Below are 13714 nucleotides of genomic sequence, written 5' to 3'. Positions count from 1 at the left end.
ATGAAGATTTCAAAAAAGGGTAAACTTTGTTTTACCTTTAAAACAGTATTCTTCTACTGAAACAGAGCAAAACGGCGCCGAGAAATGTGGGTGCTCCATGCGCTGCCATAGGCCGTAACGTGATTTACAGCTATAGCAGTGCTCAGACAGTAATGTGGGCATCGTCGAAAGACGGCAATAGCTGGCAGCCAAATTATGTCTTTCCCCTTAATCCATGGTGACCTGGAGGGGGAATAGTAATAAACGCCACCAGGACTTTTGCATGAGCAGGGTGAGCCGTTTTTCGGCTTCACCCTGCTCCCAAATTTCCAGGCGCCATTTTTGCCTGTATGCTGCTTTTATACAGATTTTGTGCAACCTTATACTGTCTGTGTGTATTAGCTTTGTGCACTTCAAAGTAAAATGATTTCCTTTTTCCTACCTAGACCTAAAATAACCCATCAATGTAGAACTCATTCTTCACATATCTAGAAACATACTTTTACTAGCATCCTAGCAATCAGGATCAAGACACAATAATAATAATAATAATAATAATAATAATAATAATAATAATAAATGATCATGTACTCTTTACCTTCTCAATGTAATAAACCAGAGGGTCTCTACCGCGGGGAACTGGTGGATCCCAGCTGAGCACAATATAGGTTTTGCTGGTTTCAAGGGCTTGCACATTAGTTGGAGAGCCAGGGATTTTAACATCACCTAATTAAGAGCCATAATTAGTAAACAGACACAACATTTACAATTCATGTAAAAGCCTAAGATGGACCATGGGTTTATTGCAAACCACTACAGGGTGGCTTCACTTATATTACAAATTAGCTCACCTTACTTATTTTTTATCGTAAATATAAGGAGAGACAATTCATGTAGTAAAAAAGATAAAGAGAAATAAATCATAAAATTGGTCAGCATGGTTGTGCAGTGGATAGCACTCTGCACTTGAACACTGGGTTATGGGTTTGAATCCCAAGCAGTGCACTATCTGTACAAAGTTAGTAGTGTGTGTGTGTGTGTGTGTGTGTGTGTGTGTGTGTGTGTGTGTGTGCGTGTGTGTGTGTGTGTGTGTGCGCGTGCGTGCGTGCGTGCGTGTCTGGGCACTCCAGATTCCTCCCAAAGTACATCCCAAAAACATACAGATAAGTGTCCTCCTCCTAAATTGGCCCTAGACTATGATGAACATATGACTATGGTTGTCAACTCCTGTAACAAGGCAATATACCAGTACTCTGTAAAGTTCTACGGAAGATAGCAGTGCTACTGTATATAAATACTATATAATAAATAAATATGATTAAACAGATAAGAAGAGGTAACATATGGATAGATAAATCATAAGGTAAATTGATAAAGACAGATAATTAATCGGATAGTTTTTGTGAATCACCCCCATGTGGCTTAACAATGGTCAGAAAATCGTAAGCAACCTATGATGCACATGTGCAGTTGATGCTATAGCATAAATATGTTAGCATTTTTTCTGTTTTTAATGTTTGTACATCATACACAAAATATAGATGATAACATTTAAAGAGGATCTTTAGCGTAAAGGGGGGGGGGGGATAAATCAATACATTGCAAAGTGAGAAGAAATGATTGACATTTGCTGTGTAATTTGTTCATAGTTTTTGTTCCATAATCAGCCTGCACGTCATCATCTTTATTACTGGCTGTCGTGAAAAAAAACAGACAGCACCAACTGCCATTATAGATAACCACACCTACTAACAATGTGATAGGCTAAAGTTTTTTTTCATAAATATACATATGCACAGAGGGAGATACTGGTGGCTTGACAGTTGGAACCAGCTGTTATTTCCCACAATGCAATAATGCTCACAGACAGTAAACTGTCAGGACCTAGGTGCTGACATCACACCATGGGAGGAGCTTTACCACAATATCAGCCATACAGACCTCCTGATGCTCTATTTGATAAACAGTAATGATTTCTCATGGGAAAGGGGGTATGAGCTACTGACTGGGGTGAAGTTCAATCCTTGGTTACAGTTCCTCTTTAAAGCTGAACTTTAGTGAATATACAATACAATACAATAACATTTCTATAGCGCTTTTCTCCCATAGGACTCAAAGCGCTTAGGCTCTCTCAGATTCAGTAATTGGTAGTAGGATGAAGTAGTGAACAGCCAAATAGAAATATACATGTGAAATACCAGTGGCGTAGCTAAGGAGCTGTGGGCCCCGATGCAAGTTTTACAATGGGGTCCTCCAAGCACTCTATACATAACAATTGATACAGCGCACCAAAACCTGCCAATGGCAACTACAGTGTCAGAGGTGCAAGAAGGGAATGGGGAACAGTTTGTTAATGATTACCACTATTCAAAGTATCTATAGAATTGATTAATATGAGCACAGGACCAATAGAGAGCTAATACTGTATTTGAGGGAGGGCCCTTCGGGGCTCCTCTGACCCAAGGGCCCCTATGTGGTTGCTACCTCTGCACCCCCTATTGCTACGCCCCTGTGATATACAGTATATGTGAGATGTCTAGCCAGCCCAGGCAACCACAGGATTCAAATGGCTCTAGTCAGACTTGTGACAAAGCACAAACCAGGCCTTGACCAAACCTTTCTCATGGGAATTTCATCAAAGTCAGACGGGTCAAGATATGCTGATTGGTCTGCACGGATCAGCAGAACACTAATGGGTCAGCACTATGCTGGTTCTTCTAATTCATCTAAGTCTAAGAGCTAATGTTCAGGGAATAACAGGAGGCAAATCCGGATGCTTACAGCACAAAATTAAACTCCACTATTTTAATGAATACACAATTGGATTAAACAGTGGCTTTTTATATGTGTCTTAAGTTGAGCTTTCCATATTCCAAATAAGTCACTGCAAACAATTAAAATGAAATGGTCTTCATGGACCCATAATTAATTAAACATAAAAAACATGCAACATAATTGTAGCTGTAAGTTTATGCAGATTTGTGCATCAGCTCTAGACAAGCAATAAGTGTTTGCCGTTGAAAAAAGATAAGCCTTTCAGAAATGACAACCAGGGGAAAACTATATAAAATAATAGGATCCGTGGTTTCACACTATGAACAAATTAGGTGTCAACATCAGTAATTTCAAAATATTAAAGTAGAACACCAAGTAAAAAGAAAACTGAATTATATGAACACTAAGCAAATGATGTTGTACTGAATACTGAGTAAATGATGCTGGGGAATGCATTTGTATAAATGTTTTCTGTCTATGCAATGCTCAGTTATTGAAGATTATCCCTGCTGGAAATCTCAGCTAATGGTCCTGTGCAGTCAAGCTAGTGACATTACCGCAAGATATTGTTGAATTTGCTGCTTACACTGTCACTAACTGTGTCACTAAACTGTGGAGTTGCTTAAAAGGGTTACATGAGGGCTATCAGGGAAAAGCCACAAGGAAATGGGAAAATTAGGGCTAGGCAACGGAGAGGGAGGAAGTAAGAGCCAGGCACAAGCCAGGTGGTAAAGTTACAGCTAGGTTAGGTAGGTGTCTTGAGTAATGGTAACAGGTTTCAGTCCCCTAACCTCAGCTAGGAGGAGAAAGCTCCTCTAATACCCATCACCCAAATGAAATATACAATGTGACACATGCCTCCAACATACAAGCCGAAGGTTGGTCCCGCTCCCCTGTAAAGTTTTAATGAATGCGGAACACTGGAAAAAATTATAAACAAAGCTATTTAGCTGTTGTCATTTTTTTCAGACCTTACTATTAACATGAAGAAAAAAAAACATTCCTGTGAATCTTTAATTGTAAGTCTGAAGTTCTGTTTTAAATAAATAAAATACCTTCCAAGTCATCCTGGCAGATGACAATTTCTTTTCCCCCATCCAGATGAATTGCTGGGAAAAAAAAAGAAAGAGAGCATTTTCAAATGATTCATTAACTGTCACAAAACTGATAACACGGCTGTGGAACTCATAACTGTTAAAAGACATGGGGCATCCCTGAGGCTGTGTCTAAGTGATCACCCCTGAGGGCCAGCAAACTATTTTGCTGCAAGTAACGAAATCCTAGTTATCCCCACCAGAAAAAAAGAAGAGCAGGCAGGTGATCCCTGCAATGCGGATTGGGCAAAACTGGCATCCAGATGATGGAATTAGTAACTGATATGTCCCAGTGCATGCTAAAGTAAGACCGACAGTCGGCAGAACAGGGCTGAAGCTAGATAGACTGAGGTCTAGATTGAACTAATGGGCTGACAGGACAGGGTTAAAAGTGACATGCTGCATACTGGGCAGGCAGGAGGCTGGTGGGACAGGGTAAAAAAAAAGACAGGCTGCATACTGGACTGACAGGCTGGCAAGACAGTGTCAAGTTTAGCTTGCTGAGGAATGGACTGAGAAGAAGCCAGAGCATGTCAACTGGAGCACTTTAACACTTTAAGTGTTCCATTTTATAAGAAGGGATGGTGGATAATATCTAAGAGAATCTTACAATGCCATTTAGATGTTGCAGGACTCAAGTCATGTGATGACACTCCCATTTATCAATGGGCAGACAGTGGTAAGAGCCTGCAAAGGCTGCAATACAGATTGCCAAAATCCCTACACTTTATTCAGGTGTCCTAGAAAGAACAGGATTTTGTGTGAAATGTATATACTACTAAAACATTGTATGTCCTTCCAACTAAAATGCTTTAGAAGTAGGTCATTTCTCAGTGCAGAGCTCTGAAGCTGGGCACCATCACAGCACTAGTACCATGCTGCGTACCTCCCGCAAGAGTAATTTGGAGATCCGGTGATCGCCAGACCCCAAATTACACCTCCCTCCGAGTTGCTACAACTCAGAGGGGGAATAGTATGTAACACCACCGGGGATTTGATCGGCAGCATTGTGAGCCATCATTCGGCTTGCCCTGCCCCAGCTCACTGGCGAAAGAGACATACGACTCAATGGTTTACCCATACAGTCTTCACTGAAGTCAATTTTAGATAATGTAGGTTTTCATTGCATGCTCAATTTCTATTGCACATATTTACTAGAAGATTCACTTAAGGTAATGTATTCCTTTATTGTTTGGTATAACTTTACATTTTTTTATATTATATAAAATGTATTGTACAGTTGCACTTGAATTCCCTGATTATAACTTAATGTTCAACCTTGTAGCACAAAAGAAAACCTTCCTTTGCACTTTCTGTACATGCTGCTCTTAGATTTATTGAAGCTAAGGCATAGCAAGCTCTTTTAATGTTCTCTCATCTCTTGTGGTGGTAAACAGCGTGACATCTGTTTTTATATGATAGTCTCCTGACAGCTATACGTGATATAGGTTTTATCTTCTACCAATAAATGGAGATAAAGCAGTTTAGGGATAACCTAACTACCAGTATACTGTATAGTTGTGCTTAGAACCAAAACATCTACATATTATTCATCTATCTACTATATTTTTTATTTATATGCCAATATATTATGCAGTGTTATACAGTAAACTAGTGAGGCAAGTTGAACACAAATGTGAGGCAAAAAAACAAAAGGACGGGAGAAGATGAGACACAAGTACCATATTTTTCGTCATATAAGACGTACTTTTTCTCCCTCAAAATTAAGGGAATGTCAGTGCGTCTTATATGCTGAAAGTCTGGCCAGGTGTTGCCCCCAGAAGCTCTTACCAATCCAGCAACACACGGCATTTCCTCCGTCTGTCCCCGCCTCTGTATACAGCTGATTCCACCATTGTATACACTCGTACTGCTTGGCCTCTGTCCTTCCGGGTTCACTTGTGCCCTCTACTTCACGCTAGCATGACGTGCTCATCTAGGGCTTGATTCACTAACCGGCACTAAAAGCCCTTTTTGGCCGCTAGTGTGCGCAAAGCTGCTTTGCGCGCTGCCCCGTGCACTGCGCGTGCAGCGCGGGTGCGCCGATATTAGTGCGCGGTGCGACAATAACGTTGCACCCGCTGGTCCTTAAAAGTCGCACCCAATGCAACAAAAATGACGCATCGGGTACCCCCAAAGTGGCGCATCATAGCGCTGCTTAATGGGCACCCGATGCATCATTTTCGTCGCATCGGGTGCGACTTTTAAGGACCAGCAATGTGCACTATTATCTGCGCTGCGCGCGCAGTGAGCATGGTTATTTCAACTGTGTGGGCACAAACCACCTAACGCCCACTAACACTTAGGGCACACTTACCGGCTTAGCGCCGGTTAGTGGATCAAGCTCCTAGAGGGCACCAATGAGCCCAGGAGGACGGAGGCCATGCAGGACAAGTGTATACAGTGGTGGAATCAGCTGTTTACAGCGGCGGGGACAGACGGAGGACATGAATTGAGGAGACGCCGCACGTTGCTGGAGCGGTAGAAACACGCAGTTAGATGGTGTAATCAGTGGTTACAAACCAGAGTTTCACTACTATATAACTAAACTCCAGCTATCGGCACAGCACGTGGTGGGGACTTCAATGTATGAATACAGTCCGTAAATCAGTCAGCATTCAAACATTACAGCACACACATGTACTGCAAGGCTCTATAGCAGTCACAAATGGGCTGCTCAGCTATAGTTATTACTTTAATCAGTGTATTTCAGGGTATATCAACTATGTAGGGTAATAGATTACTCTTTCAATTCGTACAATATCTTAAAGGGACCCTGAGTAGTACCGTATAATCAAAAATTTCACTTACCTGGTCGTCCTCCTGGCTCCTGTCTGTGACCCTCCAGGGGATCCATTACCGGCGACACCCAGGTCGGTGTCATGATGCTACGCATAATCGCAGTGGCTGGCGTGACAGTCCTGCGCATGCACGGTTTACAGTTTAAAAATTGTGCATGCGCAGGGCTGTCACGCCGGCCGCTGTGATGGCGCGGAGCGTCAGAATCCAGGAAGAGGTGGCCAGACACCCGGCCTGAGTGTCGCCGGTAACAGATCCACCGGAGGGACACGGACAGGAGCCAGGAGGACACCGGGGACCTCGCAGCCTATGTTGGGCTGGAGGAAGCCCCAGGTAAGTGATATGTTTGATTATACGGTACTGCTTGGGTTCCCTTTAATAATGTGCTTACTTTGAAACCTTGACAAATCAGCAGGGTCCAGAGCTGCAACTGCAATAGAAACTCTTGATGGTCTGCTGATTCCAGCTTTATTAACTGCTCTGACACGGAACATGTAAGATCGTCCTTCATACAGGCCAGACACAGGGTATTTGCAGATCTTAACAGGGGAGTCATTGCACTGGATCCAATTGTCAGTGCCAACTTCACATCTGTCAAAAGATAAAACATATTTTTTCATAGAACAGTAGGGTAAAAAAAAAGCTTTTATAATCTTAAAACAATTATTATAGGTTGCAAGATTCCATGAAAGCTTTATTTCTTTATCTCTATATAAGAAGGGAGAACCGAGAGCCCAGTATGGTGTAGTAAGTCAAGGCAAATGATATATTAAGGAGTAAAAGATATACTCACAAACCAGGGTTACCTTCAGCGAATCACTGTATAAGCAGGTGAGGAGATTAGCCTGTCCCCACTCAGGGTTAAGAAGTCGCTCTCTGTAGACGTGAAGAAAGAAAGGGGTATCCCCCTCCACCAAGGGTGGATATATGATATAGTATTAGACTGAACAGAGGCACCAAACAGGTTAAAAACAATAATTAAAATATTTAAAAATGCTTAAGAGGCAGTGGTGGACTTACCTCCTTCAAGCAGACACAAGCAACTGTGTATTTCAACAAAAATTAAATTTACTGGTACACTCCAGGGTATTGTTTACAACGCGTTTCGCAGGTCTATACCCGCTTCATCAGGCAGTAGATAAAAACAGGGAACACCAAGAGCCCCAATAGTGTAATTCGTACTGGACAAGGTGGCAATAAGTTTGTGTTGCTAGATACTCACAAGTCAGGGTCACCAGCAGGCAACCACTGTAAAGGCAGGTGGGGAGATTGTCCTGACCCCACTCAGGATTAAGAAGTCGCTCTCTGTAGACAGGAAAAAAGGGTAGCAACCCTCCACCAAGGGTGGACTCAAAATTGTATACAATGAACAGAGGCGCCAAAAGTATAAGATTAGATTAAATGAGCTTAAAAACCAACTTAAATGGCAAAATTGAAGGAGGAAGTGGTGGTCTTACCTCCCTCAAGCAGACACGACAACGACTGCGATTCAGACAGTCAAACACATTTATTAGGAACTCCAAAAAGAAATGCAACGCGTTTCGCAGGTTCAACCCCGCTTCATCAGGCAATATAGGGAGGAGTATCAAACAATCTGCACAAGGATTCAAATTAAGCGCCTCTGTGACTGAGACAGAGGCGCTTAATTTGAATCCTTGTGCAGATTGTTTGATACTCCTCCCTATATTGCCTGATGAAGCGGGGTTGAACCTACGAAACGCGTTGCATTTCTTTTTGGAGTTCCTAATAAATGTGTTTGACTGTCTGAATCGCAGTCGTTGTCGTGTCTGCTTGAGGGAGGTAAGATCACCACTTCCTCCTTCAATTTTGCCATTTAAGTTGGTTTTTAAGCTCATTTAATCTAATCTTATACTTTTGGCGCCTCTGTTCATTGTATACAATCAGGCAGTAGAGGTAGGAGTACACAGCAGAATGCGCCTTTGTGCGATTCTGACATTCTGCTGTGTACTCCTACCTCTACTGCCTGATGAAGCGGGTATAGACCTGCGAAACGCGTTGTAAACAATACCCTGGAGTGTACCAATAAATTTAATTTTTGTTGAAATACACAGTTGCTTGTGTCTGCTTGAAGGAGGTAAGTCCACCACTGCCTCCTAAGCATTTTTAAATATTTTAATTATTGTTTTTAACCTGATACTATATTTCTTTATCTCTGTCCAAGGAAGCTTAATACCAGATATATTAACCACTTTACCCCCACTGGTGCGGATATCTCCGTCCCTTTTTCCATCCTTTCACCCCAGGGACGGAGATATCCGCACCTCCCGCGCTGCCGCCGCTGTCCGCGCTCCCGATCGCTCGTGCACACGCTCCCGCCGATCGTGCACGCCGTCGCCCGCTCGCGCGGAGATCAATGAACGGGAAAAGCCGTTCCCGTACGTTGATCTAAGCCCCCGCAATGATCAGCTGCTTCTATGAGAAGCAGCGCAATCATTGTGATTTTCCCAGCCTCATTGAGCTTCCTGCAAGCGTACTTCCGGACACATGAACAAAAAATCACTGTGGCCATCTTGTGGCAAAATAGTAAAACTACACCCTAAAGCATTTTTCATATACACATAAATTAGTTTTACACAATAAATTAACGCATTATCTCCCACACTCCCCAATTTTTTTTTTTGTAATTAAAAAAATAAATTACAATTAAAAAAAAAAGACATAAATAATTACCTTAGGGACTGAACTTTTTAAATATTTATGTCAAGAGGGTATAACACTGTTACTTTATAAACTATGGGCTTGTAAATAGGGATGGATGCAAAACTGAAAAAAAGACACCTTTAGTTCCAAATAAAATATTGGCACCAAACATTGTGATAGGGACATAATTTAAATGGTTTTACAACCGGGACAAATGGGCAAATACATTTCATGGTTTTTAATTACAGTAGCATGCATTATTTAAAAACTATAATGGCCGAAAACTGAAACATAATGATTTTTTCCCCACATTTTTTTCTTTTTTTCCCATTAAAACACATTTAGAATAAAATAATTCTTGGCATAATGTCCCGCCTAAAGAAAGCCTAATTGGTGGCGAAAAAAACAAGATATAGTTCATTTCATTGCGATAAGTAATAATAAAGTTATAGACGAATAAATGGAAGGAGCGCTGAAAGGTAAAAATTGCTCTGGTGTTTTAGTGGTAAAACCCCTCAGTTGTGAAGTGGTTAATACAATGCTGTAAAGAGAGGGATAAAGAGGCTGCTTTGTTTATTTTGTTTTAAACAATGCATGTTGCCTGGCTTTATTTCTGATGCCATGTCTCTAAAGGTGGCCATACACTTATAGATTTGCAGCAAACTCGACCATCAGATAGATTTCTGTCAGATGCCTGTCAAGTTGAATCTAACAGGAATCTATCTGATGTGTGCCACACACTAGAAACAGATTTCCAATATATTTCAGAATGAAATTTATTGGAAATATACTGGAATTCAATCTAAATGCATTATTGGACCATTAGATCCAATGCAACTCTATGGGCCTTTGATCTGCTGCCAGCAGCAGATCAACCTACATTTTCCATCTTGTCAGATCGATCAAATCAACCGAAATCAGCTACAAATCGATTGATCGACAGATTTGGTAGAAATGATTTCTGATCATTCGATGCTATAGAATCGATTGATCGATGGCTGAAATTGAACAACATATGGGCCCCTTAACCTCCCTGGCGGTCTATTAAAACCGCCAGGGGGCAGCGCAGCACTTTACATTTTTTTTAATCATGTAGCTAGCCTAGGGCTAGCTACATGTTAGTCGCTGTGCAGCGGCATCCCCCCACCCCCTTCGATCGCCTCCGGCGATCAGCGCAAACAGGAAATCCCGTTCAGAACAGGATTTCCTGTTTGGCTTCCTCCATCATCATGGATGTCCTCGAAGTCATCGGGAGTCCCGATCCACCCCTCAGCGCTGCCTGGTGCTGATAGGCCAGGCTGCGCAAGGGATCTGGGGGGGGCGGTGCGGTGCAGCGGGTAGCGGCTAATCGGCGCGGAGCGGCGGCGATAGGGAAGTACACGCAGCTAGCAAAGTGCTAGCTGCATGTACAAAAAAAAAATTATGCAAATCGGCCCAGCATGGCCTGAGAAATCCTCCTGCGCGGCATAGCCCGTGCTCAGCACGGGCTTACCGCCAGGGAGGTTAATACTTAAAGGCACAGACCCAGAATGACTATGTGAATCACATGTTCGCCTCTAACTAAAGTTTCACTGACCTCATCCCTGTTTGGGGTGTGAGATTCAGGACACTGTTGAACCAGGTCAGCCAGGAAATTGGAATTGTTTAAAAGGAAACACATATGGCAACCTATCTCTCTCTTTATCGAGTAACGTTAAACTACCTAGATTAGAAGCCTAAATATCTCTACATTATCTTCTCAGTAACTCATTTACTGCCAGCTAAGCTCTAAAGACAGTAGCAAGTACTTACTTATCAATAAAATATCCAATGACTGGAGCCTCACTTGCAGTGTTGGGTGGCTTCCAAGACACAATGACGTAATCTTTGTTAGCATCATGGCACTCAACATCCATGGGTGCACCTGGTGCCCCAGCAACCAATGCAGCAGCATCTTCAAAAGAAACAGATGGAGAAAAAATGAAAATAGGTGCCAGGTTCCTTGGAAACTTATGAAAAATTATAAAACTTCAGTCCCTTGGTACCTATTCAATGAATGTTCCTCCTGAATTTTCTCATACAAGACAATAATGGAAAAGTTAATAATATTCCTGATGATTGTTATTGATATGTTTATCTCTATTTAAAGGACAACTGAAGTGAGAGGGATATGGAGGCTGCCATATTTGTTTCAATTTAAGCAATACCAGTTGCTTGGTTGTCCTGCTGATCCTATGCCTCTTTTACATCTAGGGATAGACTCTGAACAAGCATATGCAGATCAGATGTTTCTGACATTATTGTCAGATCTGACAAGATTAGCTGCATCAGGGCCGGATTTACCATTAAGTATTGTAGGCACGTGCCTACAGGCGCCTTATAAGGGAAAGGCGCCTCCCCTCCGTGAATGACTGCCTCCTCCCTTCCGATGCAGAGATACTGCCGCTGCTACACACTTCTTCCCAGCCCTGCACATGTACCCAGCCAGCTCCGCTCTGCCCCCCTCCTCCCCATGGAGATCATATGCAGGCAGCAGGTACATGCCATGCAACTCACTGTGGCAATGGGGGTGGGCGGGCCTGAGAGGGAATAGATTTCTTCCAGGCCACTTCCTCCAAATCTTTACAGCTCCGTGGCCGCTCGTGTCTAAGCCCCGCCCCTTTACCGGACCCACGAAGCTCCGCCCCTTCCACTAAGCCCCGCCTCCACATGGGTACCGGGACTCCCAGCTTCGGTCCTCCGGATATAGATCAGAGGGCAGAAGTACTCGCTCAGCTGTAAGTTTTGGCCTTCTTTGTACCTCCTTTCTCCTGCCTGTCTTAACATGCAAGACTGTTCTCTGCATTTTGTGAACAGTTCTTACACATTTATTATGCTTTGAGCTTAGTTTTCGGGGTGTCGGGTCTGGTGGTTCTTGCACGACCTTGCATTGCATGCCATGTTTGACAGACTTGCAGCACTGGTCTTCCTGCAGCTATCAGTGTTGCATTCTCCTTATACTAGTGGTCTCCTTATACTACTGCAGCCCACTGTAATTATGCACACATGGGTGTATATTATCACCAGGGCACCACTCAGACTCCTACATCAGGTGACGTGGTGTCCGATCGACCATCCAATTCGATTATTATAATCGAATTGGATAAAAATCTGTGCAGCCAAGTGCTTCGAATTGGATGAAAATCTGTGCCGCCAAATGCTTCGAATTGGATGAAAATCTGTGCCGCCAAGTGCATGCCCGATCAACGTTGCAACCAATTTTCAGGCTGGAATGTGTCGCATGTATCAATCGGACATGCTGCAAGATGTAGGGCTGACATGCTCGATTGGGTGCGCGGCGGTAATGGCGTGCGATATCAGGACAAGTGACGGACCCCCTGGCACTGTTTCTCCAATGTATAAATGTACTTGTACATATACATTACCTATTCTGTGTCGCAGCACCATCCGTCTTCCAAATCCGCCACTTTTTCATTAGCCCCATACATGTTGCCGGCGCATAGCGCACTGGCGTTTGACTTCACACGCCATGGCGGCAGCATGTATGGGGATAATGGAAAGGCAACAGATTCGGAAGACGGATGGGCATCGCGACACAGGACAGGTAATGTATAAATGCACACGTACATTTATACACTAGGGAGGCAGCAGTGGACGCAGCTGATTCCCGGGAGATTTCATGCTGAAATTGATCGAGAATCGGCCTGCAGTGTATGGGCAGCCAACAAATCTCTCTAATCAGACTCAATTAGAGAGAGATTTGTCTCTTGGCCGAATCTGCCCATCATTGCAAGATGTATAACTAGCTTTAGGTTGTCTTGGTCATTCATGCGTCAGGTATTGCTCCCTGTTTACCTTGTTATCGCTACAAATTCCCCATGGAGGCTTTTTGTGCCTTTTGCTGCACTTTGTACACTGGCTGCAGTACTGGATTTAGCATAATGCACTGTAGGCAGTAGGCACAAGCCTACAGGTTCCTTATGGAGCATAGGCAGCTTACTAAATGTCCCCCTTCACAATTGAAAAGCTGAAAGCGTGATCACTGACAGCCCCACATGCCATGCCCACTCAGATCACGATCGCGCCTTGTCCTCTGTAGCCAGCGTCACACACAGTGACAGCTAGGTTCAGTGTCGGACTCCGGGAGGTGGAAAACCTGAGGAAATCCAGCTGCTGGCCAAGCAGCAGTAACCCTGTGTTATCACTCCCAATAGAAACCTGCAGCAAGTCTTCACTGTGAGCAGCAGCACCTGATTACTGCTGCTTGGCCAGCAAGAGGATTTCCTCAGCTTTTCCAGCTCCCAGTCCGACACTGGCTAGGTTAGTGTCCCACAGTCTACATCCCTGCTGCCTACAGACAGTACAACCATGATGAGCAATCAAATCTGAGGACACTACCAGTACCAGATGGTCAGCGAAAAATCTTA

The 13714-nt window shown here is 43.3% G+C and overlaps 1 protein-coding gene across 2 annotated transcripts in view; it reads right to left on the bottom strand.

Annotated features, from left to right (window-relative positions):
• The window catches only part of MYOM2 (myomesin 2), a 222968-nt gene that overhangs the window by 143389 nt on the left and 65865 nt on the right, over positions 1 to 13714 (bottom strand). For both annotated transcript variants that reach the window (XM_068281345.1, XM_068281347.1), the window contains 4 exons: positions 11100 to 11241; positions 7039 to 7238; positions 3810 to 3863; positions 578 to 705 (listed from right to left, as the gene is read on the bottom strand). In XM_068281345.1, coding sequence (XP_068137446.1) covers positions 578 to 705; positions 3810 to 3863; positions 7039 to 7238; positions 11100 to 11241 — 524 coding nt within the window. The remainder of the gene's footprint in view (positions 1 to 577; positions 706 to 3809; positions 3864 to 7038; positions 7239 to 11099; positions 11242 to 13714) is intronic.

This window comes from Hyperolius riggenbachi, chromosome 4, assembly GCF_040937935.1.
Source record: "Hyperolius riggenbachi isolate aHypRig1 chromosome 4, aHypRig1.pri, whole genome shotgun sequence".
Taxonomy (NCBI): Eukaryota; Metazoa; Chordata; class Amphibia; order Anura; family Hyperoliidae; genus Hyperolius; species Hyperolius riggenbachi.
Note: the sequence above shows the minus strand (reverse complement) of the source record. Positions and strands in the feature narration are given on the sequence as shown.